Source organism: Zootermopsis nevadensis, unplaced genomic scaffold (genome assembly GCF_977971745.1).
Source record: "Zootermopsis nevadensis isolate Lab colony 2312 unplaced genomic scaffold, Znev_1.0 Znev_ptg000013l, whole genome shotgun sequence".
Lineage (NCBI taxonomy): Eukaryota > Metazoa > Arthropoda > Insecta > Blattodea > Termopsidae > Zootermopsis > Zootermopsis nevadensis.
In genome coordinates this window covers 6,240,864-6,260,587 of record NW_028259145.1, presented here as the reverse complement: position 1 = coordinate 6,260,587, position 19,724 = coordinate 6,240,864, and the positions used below count along the sequence as shown (strand labels likewise).

Below are 19,724 nucleotides of genomic sequence, written 5' to 3'. Positions count from 1 at the left end.
TACGGCCAAAATAAATCCCAGTCGGCACAACATTCATACCGAGTTCGCACAAAATCGGCCAGTTCCTACAACACTGATCTCTGTGACTGAATTATGCTGCGTAGAATTTCCAGTGATAACAAATTGGGATTCGCTCCACTGACGCCGACTTTCACATGACACACCATCAGTTAGCCAAAAGCATTTATTTTGATTCAGTATTGATGACAAAGCCAATGGTCGCTGCTCTGGGCGAGGAGACCATTCCATCGCATGAGGTGTCCAATTTCCTACAAACGGCTACCTTATTTGTCGGTCTGTACTTTCGATGCATATTCATGAACGTGGAATTTGTGTTCAGTTTGACCCTAGGCTTAGGTTAGGTACGCCACGACATGACCTGATTTTCGCTGTTAAAAATAGGGGCTTCTTTGCAGATCCAAGTCCGTCACGAACAGTTAATCATGTCACATTACGTAAAAGGCTCCCTTTCAGAAGTAATGTTTGTTTACTTTCATATCGGCATTCACCAAAAGTGTGTGTCACAGTTCGCTTCATCAGTGACCGAGCGATTCTGAACCTCTCCGACCTCACTTCTACAGTTCCGGTCAGCAAAATTGTCTGGACTCGCCGACTTGATCCTGCTCACAGAAAACCCATTTTTATCACTTTCATCTGTGACACGCCATTAATTAAATCGTTCTTCACACGCCCTGCTCTAATGCGCTGCCAAGAGCAGAGGCTCTGAATAGGAAGGAGACGGTGGCAAAACGGGGGTAGCGAACAGGCGTGCCACTGTAAGAACAACTGACACTCACCACTTTTGGAATTCTGAAATCTGCAAGTATTTTCTACCGCAGTGGTATTCAACCTTTTTTGTTCACATACCCCCAGATATAATTTCTCTTCAACTTTGTACCCCCAAAGTTGTTGGTGTATAATTCAAGTTATACATAGTATATAATCTATATCTAAAATAAATTAAATAAATTACATTACTGATTATTCAGTGTTTATCATAAAATAATTTTTTTTTTTTTTTTTAAATTTCACGTACCCCCTAAGATGTCTGCGCGTACCCCCGGGGGTACGCGTACCACAGGTTGAATACCACTGTTCTAGCGTATCATATGTGGTGTGACTCGTGAATTTCGAAGGTACGCCACAGTAGTGAAGGAAGAATCGATAAATTAACTTATTTTTCGTCTATTTAATTTTTAAATACCACTTGTATTTTATACGCGGCGATGGATCGATAGTATCAGTCAGTGTCTGAAGCATGTTAGTAGAGGTCCCGGTTCCCATAACTTAAACATTTTCTCACGAGGCCCTGGATTTACCAGCAGCTCTGTTTATCACGAAGGTAACACCCGTAGTTGGATGGGGATCACTGCGTATCCTTATTTATTTGTCATCTGTTCGCGCGATTTCTGGTACAGTCTACCCGGATTTAAAATACAGGCCTACCAACATCTCCTATTTACAAAGAGCACAAGGTATAACCCGCTCGTTTCTTGAAAATGCCCGAAAGAAGAAAGACGATTGTCAGAATTTCAAGGTTAAAGTCTAAAGTTTAAAAATTATGCTTATTTTAATGTCCTAGAGAATCATTTACTTCTGGTGAGTATGCCTGCAATTCATATAGGGCAAAGTTAGGTTAGGTTGTCATGAGAAATTGCCCAGCGTTCAGACATCACGTCATGAAGACGGACAGTAGAATGGAGAAAAATTCCACAAGTTCTGAACCTCGGGAGCGTACTCCATGGACTCAGTGGTCAGCCTCACGATATAGCCACTTACCGTACGACACCCAAACGGCCATTTGGATGCGGTGGTATAGAAATATATACCTGCAGGGAATCGAACACCGTCCGTCCGTCAAGAGATATCAGTAAACAAGCAACAATTGTCACTGTCAAGTGCCAATTAATACTAGAAGAATGCCCATCTTGTTCTGCCCCGGAAAAAACTAAATGGACGTACATATTGAGCCCCCCTCTTCCTGGGTAACAACTACCCAACTACACAGTCCGTATTCATGACTTCGGTGTGACTTTTGACTCCACGTCCTGCAAAGAAAATGAAGTGGAAATGCACAGAGGTAATTCCCGAAACCAAGAGGCAGTGGTAACATCTTCTTCTTTTAACAAGATGGTGTACCGCCCTAATGTTTCTGCGCAACCGTGTGCCAGACAGAGAGAGAGAGATGTTGGCACACGCGGACAAAAAATGTGGCGCCTGGGTCAGCGGATCGAACTCAGTTTGTTTCCCTGCTTCGGGAATGTGTTGAGGAGACATTTTACACAATTATCGTTTTGATGTATGAAGAATTACCAGTGGTCCTCACAATGAAATCATGTAAGTGATAGTAAAGTGCTTACACTTCCTGTTCGTGTCCTAAGAAATCATTACTGCCAACCTATTTTCCATTTAAAATAAATCCTTAAGTGTAACGAACATTTATAACCACACTCCATAAGCCCATGTGATTACAACGCCATTTTACTACAAAGGAACTAAAAGACCTGACAGTCACTATCAGCGCCACTGAACACTGTGTCCATTTTAAAACAGGACACATATTATTATTAACCATCATTACACACAAACCATCTCTTAGTGTCTTAATACGACAAGTTTCGGGGTCACGCTGACGTTAAAACTGCCCTGATGGTGAAAACTGTTCAATGCTTATCGATAGTTCATAGGATCGATTGTTGGAAATATACAGCCTATTTATTACCACGTCTGTCTGAATTTTTGTAATTAAATTTTAAGACGGCGCGTCACAATATATAAACGTCGTTTTGGGTATTTATATTTATCGGTAAACCCAGATTTATATGGACACGGCATAAGACCACGTGTCCAATATTCGCAACAGCCAGGTGACTAAGGAACCCACACTCGTCACATCACGATAGTTCAGCCAAAACCAAATACGTCCATTACCAACACGGCAATACCAAATTTCACCATCGGAAATATGGTTTTACGCAAGAGGTATCTAGCACATATTCGATGTAATTTGTAACCACAAATACGACAGGAAGTTTAGTGGATTCTAATTAGTGAGGTACTATCTATGGAAATTTGTGCCGTGACCATATACGAGGTGCGATCGGAAAGTTTCAAGACTGTGTCAAAAAGCGGGCGAACCGGATGTAGTACGAGCTTCTGCCTTTAGGGGGTGCGGCCTACATTCATAGTGAATCAGTGTGCCAGCCGGCATCATCGAATTAGCATTTGTTTCTTAGTTACGGGCGTTTTGGTAGTGCATTACACCGACCCTCCTGCGATTGCGGATTTTCATGAACAAAGAGTGTGCATCAAATTTTGCCAAAGACTCGTCAAAACGGCTACGGAAACCTATGAAATGCTAAAGCAAGCATTTGGGGAGTCCGCAATGGGTCGTGCACAAACTTTTGTGTGGCATTCACGTTTTAAAAATGGCCGAACCTCTGTCGATGATGACGAGCGTTCTGGACGACCATCTTCGAGCACAACGCCCGAAAATGTTACGAAGATTCGGCAGGCCATTCACGAAGATCGACGTCGTACCATCAACGACTTGTGCGACATTGTTGGGATAGGCTATGGGACCTGTCAGCTGATTCTAAAGGAAGAACTCCACATGCGACGCCAAGGCTCCTGTCTGAGGACCAGAAGCAGAATCGACTTCTCGTTTGTCAGGAGCTCAAAGATCTTGCAAGAACCGACCCCAATTTCCTTTCTAAGGTTTCCTCTTCCCAAAGATGAAAATTCAGCTAAGGGGAATGAGATTTGAGACGATAGAAGAGATTCAGGCAGAATCGCAGATGGTGCTTGACAGGCTGACAAAGAAAGATTTCCAGGGATGCTTCCAGGCTTGGCAGCGGCGCTGGGATCGTTGTGTTCACTCCCAGGGGAACTACTTCGAGGTTGATGGATGAATTTAATACCTGAGATAAGTGTACGGGTTTTTATACGCGCAGTCTTGAAACTTTCCGATCGCACCTCGTACAACTGGTTTTACTATAATTATAAACGACCAACAAGACGTCTCAACACGTAATTGGAAGAACTGAAACAATTACTGCAATATACAGTTTCAAAATATCACCACAACAATCTCTCCAGTGTTGAACAACAGGGTAGTGCTACGTCAACGTGAACGGAGACCTGAAGATGAGCCTGTCAGCCCGAAACATGTCGTATTGAACGAAATACTGAGGCATGAAGATACAGTTTCTCGTGTAAAGGCGTTTGATGGTAACATAAGAGTTTATTCCACAACATGACGCCTCAGTACGTACCGCGTCTCTCGTGACGAACATCTAAACGTAGCAAGTTCAGAAAAACTCGCCAGAGTTCGAGGTCATTTGTACCAAGGTCACTTCAGTCCCCAGACAAAATTCGAAGCGCCAGCTCAAGAGATGAGAGTGATTCTCTCCCGAATTCCAAGGAAAGCAAACGTTCATCACCGCGTCCACAAGAGCACATCACCTGCCACTACCTCCTACACGACCCCTTTTTCATTCACTTTAATATTATCTTCCGGCTTATTCTCCGAGGTGTAACGAGTAGCTTCATCACGTAAGGTTTTACAACCAAAATTCTGGAAATTTCTTATGGATCGCAACCTTTCCGTCGACTTTATCATCGTAGTGACATCCGCTGAAGAGTACAAACCCTGAACATCCTCATTACGCATTCCTCCACCCACCTAGTCACTTACTCACTCCTCCTAAATCCATAATTCTCCTCAGCCACGCTACTTAATGCATTTACCCTTTAACGCAAGCCAATGTTTTACGCCTGTACAAGACTACACTCAAAACAGTTATAATGCTGTTTATTTTAAAATGTTCTGAACTGTACGGTTGTAAACCTTAATCGATGTTCATCGGCTTTTAATTTATTCCTGAATACAGTTTTGATTTATTATCAAACTTCCCAAATATTTTAACTTTTTAACCTATAAGATGATATAGTTGCGTCATATTGTGAAATTTAATTAATTATTCGGTTTTTTGTCCGTCTAATCACAATTCATGTTTAAATTACAATTAAGATAATTAAAATATCATTTTATGTTCCTCATCGAACAATCGATTTACAATTGGAACATCTTTTTTTTTTACAACATGTTTCGGTTTTTATATAAACCATCTTCAGGTGTAAAAGTTAAAATTATAAACTTAAAACTTAATTGCAATTTCTGATATGCAACTTTACTGATCAGTAGTGAGCCACATCTGTTCAAAAAACATTCACTCCAAAACATTCACTCCAATATAAAAATGAATCTGGAAGTGAACATCACCAAAAAGTTGCATATCAGAAATTGCAATTAAGTTTTAAGTTTATAATTTTAACTTTTACACCTGAAGATGGTTTATATAGAAACCGAAACATGTTGTAAAAAGATGTTACAATTGTAAATCGATTGTTCGATGAGGAACATAAAATGATATTTTAATTATCTTAATTGTAATTTAAATATGAATTGTGATTAGACGGACAAAAACCGAATAATTAATTTTTTAACCTATCTTATGTTACAATTTTTGTCTCTAATCTGATGACAAAACACGGTCATAAACTTCGCTTACTGCATTTCCACTTAAATTTAAGCGTGTCCAATAGAACATATACGTGTCTTTTCCTTCATAATCTATCTCCGCCCAATAAATCAACGTCGTCAACACACACCAGTCTTTATGGCTCTCTACGGTCCAAGAACCTTCAATTCAAATTCCCCCAAATCTCCCTGGATCCATGTCACTGTGCTTAAAACTTCCCCGTTTTACAAGGGGACATATAAAGGTGTGGGGGGGAGCTTAAAATTCAATGTCTCGTTCTCCATCTCTAATACACTGCGGATTTAAGGCTTTCGCTGCGTCCTGACGCGCATGCGCGTCACGCGGCTCCTGCCACAGGCGCCGATGACGCAGAGCGTCTGTCCTATCTGCCTTGGCCTCTCTCAAGAGGTCGCAACTGCTCACTGCAGCGGCACTAACATTGCGGTTTGCGCTACATTGGCGTCGATTCAGCCAGCGAATTCCCAAGCCCAGATATCACGTAAATTTTACATTTCTTTCTGACATTGCAAGAATGCGCCACAGAAATCGTGGACCACGTTTTGGACGTTCAAGAAAATACTTTTATTATGAAATATTTCTTTTCAAATTTGAAGCTTTATTCTAACGCAGGGGCTCTCACCATTTTTCGCTGACCTACCACTAATCCTAATTTAACACATTAAATGTACCACTAACCAAATTGCGTTTTGGGACAACTGTTATTTATGTTAATATAAACTTTTTATTTTGTTATTTCATTCGGGTATCACTCAACATTTGCTCGCGTACCACGAGTGGTACGTGCCACAGGTTGATAAACGCTGTTCTAACGCAAGGCATAACGAAACTAAACAATGGAAATTATTTTGCATTCTTACGCAGTGTTCCAACAGATGACGTACACGTGCGCAAGGATTACCAACCAATGCTCAGGAGGACACACGCGGAATGCCACATCAAGGTAACGTAATTAATGTGGGCGTGTTATCTCTCACAAATGCTCTGTGGCGATAACCTGGTAAGCGAAACGTTCTTCTGTTGAAATCCTCTGGTCTGCCACCCTTTTTCTGGCAGTCCATCGCCGTCTTTGCACGTGTTCGTCGGCGTTTCAGAACTCGATATCCGTCACTGTTGCGGCTGTCGTGGCGACACTATTCCGAAAACGTCCCCCACCCTCTTTTCTCGTTTCTGGCAATGCTGTGCTGCGATATCTGAGCTGTCTTCACTCCCCTGGGCTCCTGTGTTCGTGTTGGAGAGCCGTGCGATTATGCCGTGACCTTGCAGCGTGCAATCTGGTAGGTGATTCAGTGTTCACCAGCATGGATCATGATATTATGAGCTGTCTACTTAATTGTGCAGGCATGGGTTCGAATCACGATGAAGAATTTGCGTCTTGGTAACTGATCAAGATGTACGAACACAGATAACGCCAGAACTGCCCCTTTCCGCGAGATGCCAGCAACACGCACCACTCCAGGAAAAATTATCCTGACTTCGAGTCGCCGATTTAATTTGCTTCAGTGTTTCGTAAACAGAGTTCCTTCATCTTGAAATTCACCCTGGCCACAGATCCGATGTTTGTAAATGAACCTGGTGACTGTGTCGGCTATCAGATGAAAACGAGGAATTTCAGGTTCTTACGACATCGATTACTGAAGATGACCGTCTTCTGGGATGTTGAATAGTGTTGTCTACTAGAAGTTCGCCGAGGCGTTAGGGGGTGATCATCGCCCTGATAGTAGAAGCAGTAAGCGCATCTTCGGTAAACTTCTTTTCCTTGGTCTAGACTTCACGAACAATTTTCTCAGGACACCGCGTTATACCTCAGTATCTTTATTGGAAATTGCTGTTCGTACTGAAGAAGGACCTGCCCATTCCTGCGTAGCAAAATCTTATTTCAGTTGTTTAAGTATTCCGAAAGATCTGAGGTCCCATCACCACGCGCCATTGCATTAAACAGACGGCGGGCAAAGGTGTTAACCACAAATTAAACGTGTTGAGCTAATGGGATTGTTTAACACGAAATGGCAGCTTTATACATGTATTTACAAATATTCTCAGTTCATAATCTTGCTTTATACAGGTTGAAAGCTTAAAATCAATCGTGAGAGGTCTAATAACATGTATTCGGAAAGATGAGAACAGAATGTTAATTACTACATGACATAATTATCATTCTAACAAGAAATCCTCTTATCGTATTTTGCGCGGGGAAGGACCGATATGTGTCCCCCCCCCCCACCAACTAATGTTATGTCTCTACACCAAATCCTCATGATCACTATTATTACGCCTTCTGAGACCAGTCAGGCAATTAGCATTTCAGGCAATGATACAAATCGAATGACGTTCACGTTCATTAAGATAATGCGACAGACAACAGGCCTTGCTAATTTGTGAGCAACACAATGTAAAGGCTGAGTGCAATACAGACACAAGGGAGCGTTTTCTCTGGTAATAGAAACCCTCGCTAATACCAGAGTCTGCCATCGGAAACGATCATTAACACCCAGTTCCAACCACCACACATCCTCCTTGAGATCCACATTAATGTTATCCTTCGGTGTTCGAACGTCGGCTTTCTGAATGCAAGACTTCTTATCAGTCTCTTTACTACAAGATAAAGTTAATTGATCAGCAGTGCTTCGATCTTAATCCTCAGTAGCTTAAAGAAAGCAAATTATCCGGTAAATAGATCGATCATTTCAACTGAATCTAGTTGATAATTACAAATAATTTAATTCTCGATCGATGTTAGTGTTGTAAGAAGAATTACGAATAAGGCTTTCTACGAAATCGACCAGTCGAAACAGACTTTGCAGGAAAAGGGAAAGAGTTCTGCGAGTGCACACAACGAACTGGGTACAAAGTCGGATACTTCAGAAACAGAAATCTCGAAAGCCAAATTTCGTCGACGTACGAACGTCAGCGTGACATCTGAAGTCCTCACAACCTGCGACGAACATGCCAATGCCGTCTTCCGGTTTAAACGCCGCGTCGAATCGTAAGCAGACATCGACGTTTCGCAGAGGAGTACACCCCTTGTCGCTGGTCTTGACTCCGTCAGTATAGGACACAACTTTAAGCAGCGCGTGCCTTTACAGCGTATCCTAGAAACTTTATGTACTCCAATGAGTACACATTCAATCTCCTCTAAGATTTTCCCACGGCACTACGTCTCTTCAAATTCGTGAGGTCTCGTGTTCAAATCTCGGCCCGGAGACCGGCTGTCCCGACTGGTAGTTTCTCGTGGTTTTCCTCAGTGCCTCCAGGCAAATTCCGGGGTAGTACATTAAATTAGGCCACGTCCACTTCCTTCCACATCCTCTCCAATCCATTATTCACTGTCATACTCTTATACGACGCTGTGTAGTCTGAGTTACTGTAAAAGCGTCGTTAGATAAACAATAGAAATATGCAGGTGTCGATCCTGCTCGTTACACGACTGCAGAAGAACTGGGAATTGTCCGCCGAAACGTCTGCTGATAAGTTAGATTCTCTAATTCATTTCGCCTGTGCTGATTCTACTGGCTTTAAATCTCACTAAAGTTGCGCAGTCTCACGCCTCACTGACCATTCAGTTTCTATAAATCTTCGGTGCAAAACATCTGTACGTATTTGTGATTGTGTCGACATACAAATACAGAACAATACGAGGTGTTTTACTAATTCGGGGTCATGACACTCGTATACCTCGACGCCGACCTAGACTTAGGACCAATTCACTGACATTAACTACGAAATCTGAGAACAAGTCGAGGAGTCATAACGCCTGACCTATGACCCATAACAACATCTGATGCAGAAGGAATCTTACGAAGAGCTACGATGATTTAGCGACGTATAATTTTGGTGTCTGTGCCCAGAAAAGTGAAATGTTCGCGGTCAACGTCATTCACCGTCTCCATCAAAAACGTGCGAATGAGCAGGGACTTTTCAATGACACTCCATTTACTACACTTTCTCCTTCAAGTGCGACGAACTTAAGGACGCTGTCAGGAGATCGGATTATACGACGTCGTAAAGAACGATGAATGAATTAGACAGGATTTGGACGGAAGCCGCCGTGGTGTGGAGACACACAAGTAATATCTGTCTGGAAAACCGCAGACATTGGATAATATCCGTGATTTAACCGAATGACAGGCGTCCTACGCCACTGAACTTCCATTCTTCCGCATTACCTGACAGTGAAAAAAATCGATCCATCGGGTCACTGCGGGTTCCCTCGATGTGGATTTTACATCGCGAGGACAGTATTTGACAACACTTCTTACAGCACTGGTAAATGTGATGTTTCCTTTTTTAAACGTAATGTGTCCCAGAGCACATCCCATAAATTGTTTATTTCTTACATAGGAACGTACTCGATCTGCCCTGAAGACGAGAGCAGATCCAGTCCTCGAAACGTTGTGTAAATTTATAACATCAGACGATGGACAAAGTCCAGAAAGACCCAACAGCTTCGATCGTATTATGACATCGTCATAACCTTTAGGAAGACATGATAAAATTCGTCCGAAAACCTTTAATCCGATTAGTACGTTAATATTTGGCTAGCAATTTCGGAGGTAGTAGTTCAGACTAGAGTTAACACGAGCAGGCATTTACCTCGACTACCAGCTTCTTACCAACTGTTTCACAAGAAATTCCTCGCGCCAGGGAGTGGAAGTGCAGACGAGCAGACAGCGGAACGCTACTACTCGTTCAAAAAACATCGCAGTCAGACATACATTTTAAATATTTAACGTCAGTTCTACTTGGGCCATCTTTTACACAATAAATATGCAGTAGGTGTTTGCGTGTTAGCATGGTTCTCCAACGAACAGCTTAGTGTATTGATTTTACGGGGCCGAACTATTATTAATAAACCAGCTCGGAAAGTGTGTGAAGTTCTTGTCGTCTTAATTCAGAAAAAAAAATGCAAATATTGCCATTCGATAAACTTTCTACCATACGAGGTGCGATCGGAAAGTTTCAAGACTGCGCCTATAAAAACCCGTACACTTATCTCAGGTATTAAATTCATCCATCACCCTCGAAGTAGTTCCCCTGGGAGTAAACACAACGATCCCAGCGCCGCTGCCAAGCCTGGAAGCATCCCTGGAAATCTTTCTTTGTCAGCCTGTCAAGCACCATCTGCGATTCTGCCTGAATCTCTTCTATCGTCTCAAATATCCTTCCCTTTAGCTGAATTTTCATCTTTGGGAAGAGGAAGAAGTCACACGGAGCTTAGAAAGAAAGTTGGGGTCGGTTCTTGCAAGATCTTTGAGCTCCTGACAAACGAGAAGTCGATTCTGCTTCTGGTCCTCAGACAGGAGCCTTGGCACAAACTTGGCTGCGATGCGTCGCATGTGGAGTTCTTCCTTTAGCATCAGCTGACAGGTCCCATAGCCTATCCCAACAATGTCGCACAAGTCGTTGATGGTACGACGTCGATCTTCGTGAATGGCCTGCCGAATCTTCGTAACATTTTCGGGCCTTGTGCTCGAAGATGGTCGTCCAGAACGCTCGTCATCATCGACGGAGGTTCGGCCATTTTTAAAACGTGAATGCCACACAAAAGTTTGTGCACGACCCATTGCGGACTCCCCAAATGCTTGCTTTAGCATTTCATAGGTTTCCGTAGCCGTTTTGGCGAGTCTTTGGCAAAATTTGATGCACACGCCATTCCGAAATCGCAGGAGGGTCGGTGTAATGCACTACCAAAACGCCAGTAACTAAGAAAGAAATGCTAATTCGATGATGCAGGCTGGCACACTGATTCACTATGAATGTAGGCCGCACCCCCTAAAGGCAGAAGCTCGTACTACATCCGGTTCGCCCGATATTGACACAGTCTTGAAACTTTCCGATCGCACCTCGTATAAACCAATCGTTTGCGAAGTCTACAATTCTGATACCGCCCAAATAAGGCTAGCATTTTTTTTAAAAGCCACCAACTGAAACAGAATCCGTTCGGACTGAATGTTTCCAGTTTCTGTGCGATTACATTGTACTTTACATTTTGAAACTGCCACTCAAACGCACAACAGATCGAAACTTAATTGGTACTACGTGATTAATTATTTCCGCCGAGATAGGTTGGGATCACAAATGGGGCTCGAGGCTTTGTCGTACACGAAATTTTCGTTTGTTGTCAAGGTGACAGAATATGGCCGGGGATGGATTCGACCATAAACAAAAAAAAATCGTGAACATGAACTCCGAGAACAGCCTAAGAAACTCTTGTTAATATAAGACTATTATAATTTTAACCAGAGATTGAACAACAACGCCATTAAACATGTGGAGGACCTCAGCGCTAGAACGGAATTGAGAAATTGGTTGCCCTCGTCTGTCCCCAGTAGACAGACCCCGATATCCGCCTATCAGGGTGGACGTCAGAATCGGTGTGAACACTGAGGTACGCGACATCAAACCCACTTTACGTGCCGAATACCGAAATATTTGAGCCAAGGTTTCCCGCCGTCAATTCCTTAATCACAATTTTACCCGGTTCACAATTGGCGCGATATCAAACCCCCTTGAGTAGACGTGTCGAGATAAAAAGTACGGACAACTTCTTCCGGTTGAGATCCTCGTGATGATACATGGCGGACCAAAAGTTGACGATCGCACTGCGTCTGCGCGGTACGACGTGGGTTCCATTTTCGTCAGCGTGTAGGCGAAAATAATTACCGCACAATTATATTCGTAGACGAAGTTGACAGTAATTATATTCTATAAACATAACCTTCATTATTATTAGCAGTAGCATTAAAGTAACCATAATAACTATTCTAGCGTTATTAGTTAAGTCAATAATACATGTTCGTTTCAGGTCAGTGATTTCAACTGTCCACAGTAATGGAAATATGAATATATGACCCAACTACGACATGATATTACTATGATGATAATTATTATTATTATTATTTAGTGTTCTGTCTGAGGACAGGTCCATATGAACAGGATCCTTCCATCCTTTTCTCGGACTGGGACCTGTTCATATACGTTCTTGACAGATGATCCAGAAGTGGTTTGCCATTGCCTTCTTCTGTGTGTGAATGGAGTAATTGTTGGGATGCCACGGAGGAAAACTCCGTGTTGCCTAGACCACGGCCTTGCCCAACACAAGTTATAAATTCGGGCACCGCCGGGAATCGAACCCGAGACCTCAGGATTACAAGGCCAGCGTTCTAACCGCTAGACCACCGTGGCGTCATGATGATAATAGGAGAAATAATTTCAACCCACTCTGTTCTTGTCTACACATTTCGCCGTGATTTACGTCTCAAATGGCGTTAAAACTTCAGCATCACATCCAGTAATTCAGATCATGAAAGTCACTTAATTAAAAAATATGGCAGGGTTGTCGTTTTTGCAGTAAAATACACTTCACTGTTTCTTGCGATGAACAAACCAAATCTTCTTTACTTAACTGGGGCTGTTAATTCCGGCTTCCACGTTCAGACCATCGCTCAACTAAAAAACGTAAACTTCGACTCAGAACTGCTTACAAACGCTGTGCAAAATTCATCAAATATTTTTCATTCAACATTTTAATGGCATTGAGTATTTGCAAAAAACGGAATAAATGAGGGAAGACGGAGGAGTTTTTTTTTTTGGGGGGGGGTCTCATATGACGAGGTGTTCAGCTTAAACGAATTTCAGGACCTGTCAAGATTAAAGTAGCACAGCGACGCCTTTTATGGATAAAAGTGCGAGGCTGCTGATTTCAATACCATAAGTTCCATCACACTTTTTTCGGTGAGACTTTGTGCCACGAAAAATTTACGAAGACGAAACGTTTACAAAGAAACCGAGTGACGACACGGACTGGAGACGTCACTTACTTAGAGCCGCCATTCAACTTACGTAACAATTTCGTCCTTACTTTCACTTACTCGCGAAAGAAAATTTCCAGTTCTTACATTCAACAACCTACTACGGTGGTCTAGCGGTTAGAACGCTGGCCTTGTAATCCTGGGGTCTCGGGTTCGATTCCCGGCGGTGCCCGAATTTATAACTTGTGTTGGGCAAGGCCGTGGTCTAGGCATCACGGAGTTTTCCTCCGTGGCATCCCAACAATTACTCCATTCACACACAGAAGAAGGCAATGGCAAACCACTTCTGGATCATCTGCCAAGAACGTATATGAACAGGTCCCAGTCCGAGAAAAGGATGGAAGGATCCTGTTCATATGGACCTGTCGTCAGACAGAACACTAAATAATAATAAGATGAGGTGGTCTAGCGGTTAGAACGCTGGCCTTGTATCCTGGGGTCTCGGGTTCGATTCCCGGCGGTGCCCGAATTTATAACTTGTGTTGGGCAAGGCCGTGGACTAGGCAACACGGAGTTTTCCTCCGGGGGCTTCCCCGGTTTCTCCGTGGCATCCCAACAATTATTCCATTCACACACAGAAGAAGGCAATGGCAAACCACTTCTGGATCATCTGCCAAGAACGTATATGAACAGGTCCCAGTCCGAGAAAAGGATGGAAGGATCCTGTTCATATGGACCTGTCGTCAGACAGAACACTAAATAATAATAACATTCAACAGGGCAGACAGCGTCCTCTGCTCGCACAAAAATAAAGATTTGTATTTATTTTTATTTGTAGTGTTCTATCTGACGACAGGTCCATATGAACAGGATCCTTCCATCCTTTTCTCGGACTGGGAACTGTTCATATACGTTCTTGGCAGATGATCCAGAAGTGGTTTGCCATTGCCTTCTTCTGTGTGTGAATGGAGTAATTGTTGGGATGCCACGGAGAAACCGGGGAAACCCCGGAGGAAAACTCCGTGTTGCCTAGACCACGGCCTTGCCCAACACAAGTTATAAATTCGGGCATCGCCGGGAATCGAACCCGAGACCCCAGGATTACAAGGCCAGCCTTCTAACCGCTAGACCACCGCTAGACCACCGTGTCACAAAGATTTGTATCCTATGGAAATAAACCAAGTTGAATACGAAATATAAGTCTCGATTAAGCAACTTCTGTAGTGCTTCTGCAGCATGAAGATGTTACAACTCCAGTACTATGACATCTTCTCTAATTGTCCAATTCATGTGCATTTGGTACAACGCACAAGGAGAGTAATTGAAAAATTCTTATAAAAGCGCTATTTTAAATGCGTGTTAATTCATGAATGTTCGCGGTACGTCATTCCAGAGAGACAAAGCCGAAAATCAAAGTACGCCAACTTCAATATTTCCGTGGAAAATCGTAATAAGCCTTCCTCTGGAGCTCCCTCGTAACGACCGACGCCCCAGAGAGCGAGTCGTGTGACCGCCGTACGAACATTTCAGTTCGAGTTATAATATCGAACTGCTTTAAACAACGGTTTCGGTGTGGTTCGTCAAGGTCAACTCCCTCTCTCCCTCGCTCGCTCTCCGACGATCCACAAAAACGTGCAGACAGGAGAAAGATCACAAATCGAAAGCAATGTTGGCAGCACTGAGTTTACAACTGATCTGTGTGCTTCGCGTCTCCCTCAAGGCCACCATTCACGACATTTTCAATGAAAAAATCTTTCCATCAAACGTGCTGCATTTTTACACTTCTTCAATAAGTCTTGCGAGTACTTACGAAAATTTGAGAATAAAATGAGTTTTATTTAATTCCCAGTGTTTCACAAAAGAAATCCTTGCAGAAATATAAGCAAATGAAAAGAATCTCCTTCCACAATAATTTCCAATTATTTCCAATTGCATTCACTCAGTCAACAATGTTATTAATTTCGTGACAATGAGTACCATTTTCTGCTTTAGTGTTACAGAGTAAAAGTTATGGGCAATGCTCGCTACCTTAATACAAAACTGCACAAATATACACTGTAAATTTCTCCTAAATGGAAAAGCCACGCACTAGACCAAGGCAAGCGAATATTCCAATTTTAAACAAGTAAAATTCCAGATTCCGTAGTTAATTGTAAGCAGCGGATTTCTAAGTTAGGTTCCTCACGTTCTTGGACTCATTGTTGGAAACCGCTGTTTCGTAACGATTAAATTCAGAGTTCCCATTGTTGCACAACAACGAACATTTCATCGCATTTGCGCAAGACCGACCACTGTTACATTTCTACGCAACAATGACAATGGATCGTCTTAGTACAACAACGACCTCGGCCTGCGTGGAAAACGTCTTTGGAGTGTTATGTACTCTAAGAAGTAACCCCGTAACTTCCTCGAGCCCAAACACTTAAAATGTTCTACTTTCCAGTTCTGTCACGCATTCTGGTGACAAGATATGGATGTAAGACAGAACGTGACTCACAGGCCACGTCCACGTTTCTGGTTTTAAAAAGGCTGCATGGAAACATCTGGGCGACCTTGGACTGATCTGCGCCTGGAGCATGAAACTGCAACCTGCAGTGCACAGAGAATTCCTACTGGGAGTTTGTAACTTACCTCTCAGATGTTTGTCATTTCAACACGATAATGGAAGTTGAAGCTTATACTTATTATGACGTCAGTGGTGTTAGGCGCAGAAGACGATGAACTTAATCTACGAATCAGATACGTGATTTAAAACGAAGGTTCATTATCCGGCTGGCGAATAAAAGCGTGACGTCACAAACATGCATTGCGTAACAAATCGAATGGCAGACAATGGGTTATCCACGGCAGTCACAGAACGCCGAGATGCACGCAGAAGTACGAACGAACACAAAGCTGTTGCAATACGAAAGTTGTCTGGGTTGGGAGGAGGGGCGGACTCACGTGTGTTCGGAGGCGGTGGTGATGGTGTGTCTGTCGAGGAACGCCCTGGAATACCGACTGCCGCCTCCCTCGTCACCGATGCCGTAGATTCCCGCAACGGCGGCCATCCCTCTCTGTTTGGCTTGCACTTTGGTCACGTGCCGTGGAGCCTTGCCCCACCACGCCAGAAATGTCCTCAGTCGGCTTCCGGCCCCATCAACTTGAGAGCAATGGGCTGTGTTCTCCCGAAGGCTTAGCCATCAGCGAGTAGCTTCAAAACGCGCTGCAGAAGAAGGCGTACCAGCAGATGGCGGGGAACTCAAAGACATCACCACAGCTCCGTTGCTACGATACACTAATGGACGACGGTACACGTGGGGACCACTTGGAGCGTCGAATAGAAAACATTTCTGTACCAGCAAATGTAGTCCGAGAAGGGGCGGTCGCCTTTTATGTGTGACCAGAAAACATCAATGACGGGCGATGGGTGGTTGCATTACCATTTGAAGACTTCGCACCATCAAACACCGCAAACAGAAACTATCCAGACGTAGTCCCGTGTTATCATGGACAACGAAAGACATGTCACGTGAAGGCACTGACAGCCGCTGCGACGCTGGCACGACGGGGTGAGGAACCACATGTGGACGTCGAAGAACCTACGCCGCGGAGGTACGGCTCCACTCCGTGATTCATTTCACTTCTCACGACCCGACAACGAACGATCCGCTGACGCACGCGTTCGCCTGCCAACCCCTTCCACTGTTTATGCCATAATTACGGAGACATCGCCCCAGTGAGAGCTGTCCACTAGTACTACATCTACGATTCAAACTGCCCTCCTACGTGCGAAGCCTCGCCGGGCCCCGTACAGGTCGCGCGCCTGCGCACTGGCTCACCGGTCCGACCCGCACAGACGTCGTCACGAACAGACCCGGTCGGTGGGCGCGGGTGGTGCGGGGGGCTAGCGTTCACTTCTGCGTGTCCTAGCAACTGCAAACACATGCTTGCGGCAACAGACAGAGCCCAAATCAAAATATCAATTTGAATTCAGTATAATTCCGGAAGACTAACACGAAATATTTGTTTCAAAACGAGTGAACGCTGAATAACAGAATTTAAGTGCTGATAGAGATTTAGTGATAACTGAGTGACGCCGATCTAATTTAGTTGCGATGAGGCTGTACTTCGGTTATTTGAAGAACCCGTGACTGGACATGGTGGATATTAACATTAATTAACTGGAATTAATAACAGGAAAACGTTTTCCCCGAAACATTTAACATTACGAATGTATTGTCCATTTCGAAAACGTCCGTTCTTTTTACTATTTGCTCCCTTCACTTATATTTTGACCGGACGAAATAAATTGAAGCTTTAAATACAAAATCTCAACGAGGTAATGTGAGATAAATTCAGATATTGTATTGATTCTTCAATTCTGTTTCGGTTCCGGTGATTTTATATGTGCATCTTGTACGATTAAAATCAATATTTTTCTTTCGTAGTTGCAGTGACAATGAACTGCAGGATTTAACACACACAGTTTTATCATCATTAATTCCAAGATTAATGGAAGAATAATTCAAAATCATGATGACAAAGAGTCGAGATAATCCTTGCCCCTTGGAGAGTGGAAGTAACAAGGTACTGGAGAAAATTACTTAATGAGAAACTTTGTAATCTGTACTCCCCGCGTGGTCACGAGCATCTCTTAGGCGCATGCGCTGGCTGTCAGAAGAGTGCATTTGCGTTCTGCTGATGGCAGTGTCGAGTGTCACCGATATCCAGTTCTGTCATGCGTGAGGAGGTCTAGCTCTGAAAGTAACACTGCGCCAACCCGGACCTCCACGACGCACTGCGTCCCAGAGCAGCGCCGAACGGACGCGCAGAACACTTCAGATGAGCCCTCCTCAGGTCCGTGGCTGAAATAAGAATGAATTTCATCCACCTCGCTCGAGTGTGCGTCAAATGTCACGAGTCTCACGTGACTGGTAGGTAAAACGTTTCCTCCCCAGTCAAGATGGAGGATATATCATCTTCTCGTCATGTTCATGCATGGATAGTTTTACAGTTAGACGGCGCACTATCTCACCACTTCTCCACACGGCTTTTGCATATCATTGACCGGGAAGGGAGCGCCACGTTCTCCAGGTTTGTCTCCCCTGGAATTCTTTTACCCTGCATGTCGAGGAGTGGTGCACGGTTTGCGTGAGAGAAGTGTTTGGGCTGCAGAGCAAATCGCCGTCCCGTCACGATCGCCACCAAGAACCCCGCAAAGACCCGCTGTATGTCGCCTCAAAACCCATTAATTTAAATCCGGTCTTGTCTTTCAACACGTAATGTCAGCAACACAGAAATATGACACACGAGACCAATGACAAAATACCCACGTAATTTCCACATTATAAACTCCTGTCATTGTTGTCGTGACGTAACAATGCCCAAACAATGCGCTGGCGGGGCGAGGGGCAGCGGCTAAGTGAGAAAATGTTGCTTGGGCTGGGGCGTAGGGGAGTCACATTTCACCAGGCGGCACAACTGACATCTTCCTGCATTGTTACAAGAAAACGCCCTACTTTTGCTGATTGTTTGTTGAATCAACAGACCAAATGCAATAATTTCCTGCTTGGTTTAAAATTATTTCCGCGTTGTTTGATGGGACATACGTCTTGCAACACGCGCTTTGCCAGTTCTCAGCACTCATGCATGGACCAGTCACAGCGAAACTCAACAAAGACCAAGAATTAGAACGGTTAGAACGCTGGCCTTGTAATCCAGGGGGTCCCGGTTTCGATTCCCGGCGGTGCCCGAATTTATAACTTGTGTTGGGCAAGGCAACACGGAGTTTTCCTCCGGGGGCTTCCCTGGTTTCTCCGTGGCATCCCAACAATTACTCCATTCACACACAGAAGAAGGCAATGGCAAACCACTTCTGGATCATCTGCCAAGAACGTATATGAACAGGTCCCAGTCCGAGAAAAGGATGGAAGGATCCTGTTCATATGGACCTGTCGTCAGACAGAACACTAAATAATAATAAGATGAGGTGGTCTAGCGGTTATAACGCTGCCCTTGTAATCCTGGGGTCTCGGGTTCGATTCCCGGCGGTGCCCGAATTTATAACTTGTGTTGGGCAAGGCCGTGGTCTAGGCAACACTGAGTTTTCCTCCGGGGGCTTCCCCGGTTTCTCCGTGGCATCCCAACAATTACTCCATTCACACACAGAAGAAGGCAATGGCAAACCACTTCTGGATCATCTGCCAAGAACGTATATGAACAGGTCCCAGTCCGAGAAAAGGATGGAAGGATCCTGTTCATATGGACCTGTCGTCAGACAGAACACTTAAAAAGAGAGGGAGAAAGAAAGAAAGAGAGAAAGAGAGGTCATTGTTGAGTTTCGCTGAGACTGACCCAGAGCGTATTTACACCAGGAGTGAGTGACAATTAAAACGCTGTGTGGAGAACGGACATTCATGTCATTACCGCT

At 43.9% G+C, this 19,724-nt stretch overlaps 1 protein-coding gene across 17 annotated transcripts in view; it reads right to left on the bottom strand.

Moving 5' to 3' along the window:
* Positions 1 to 19,724, bottom strand: part of Sh (Potassium voltage-gated channel protein Shaker) — a 349,783-nt gene that overhangs the window by 166,652 nt on the left and 163,407 nt on the right. Inside the window, exon 1 of one of the 17 annotated variants that reach the window (XM_022062094.2) lies at positions 16,256 to 17,059. The exons of the other annotated variants lie outside the window; for them this stretch is intronic. Coding sequence (XP_021917786.1) covers positions 16,256 to 16,362 — 107 coding nt within the window. The 5' untranslated portion in view covers positions 16,363 to 17,059. Of the gene's footprint in view, positions 1 to 16,255; positions 17,060 to 19,724 lie in introns of those variants that run through there. 17 annotated transcript variants of the gene reach the window in all.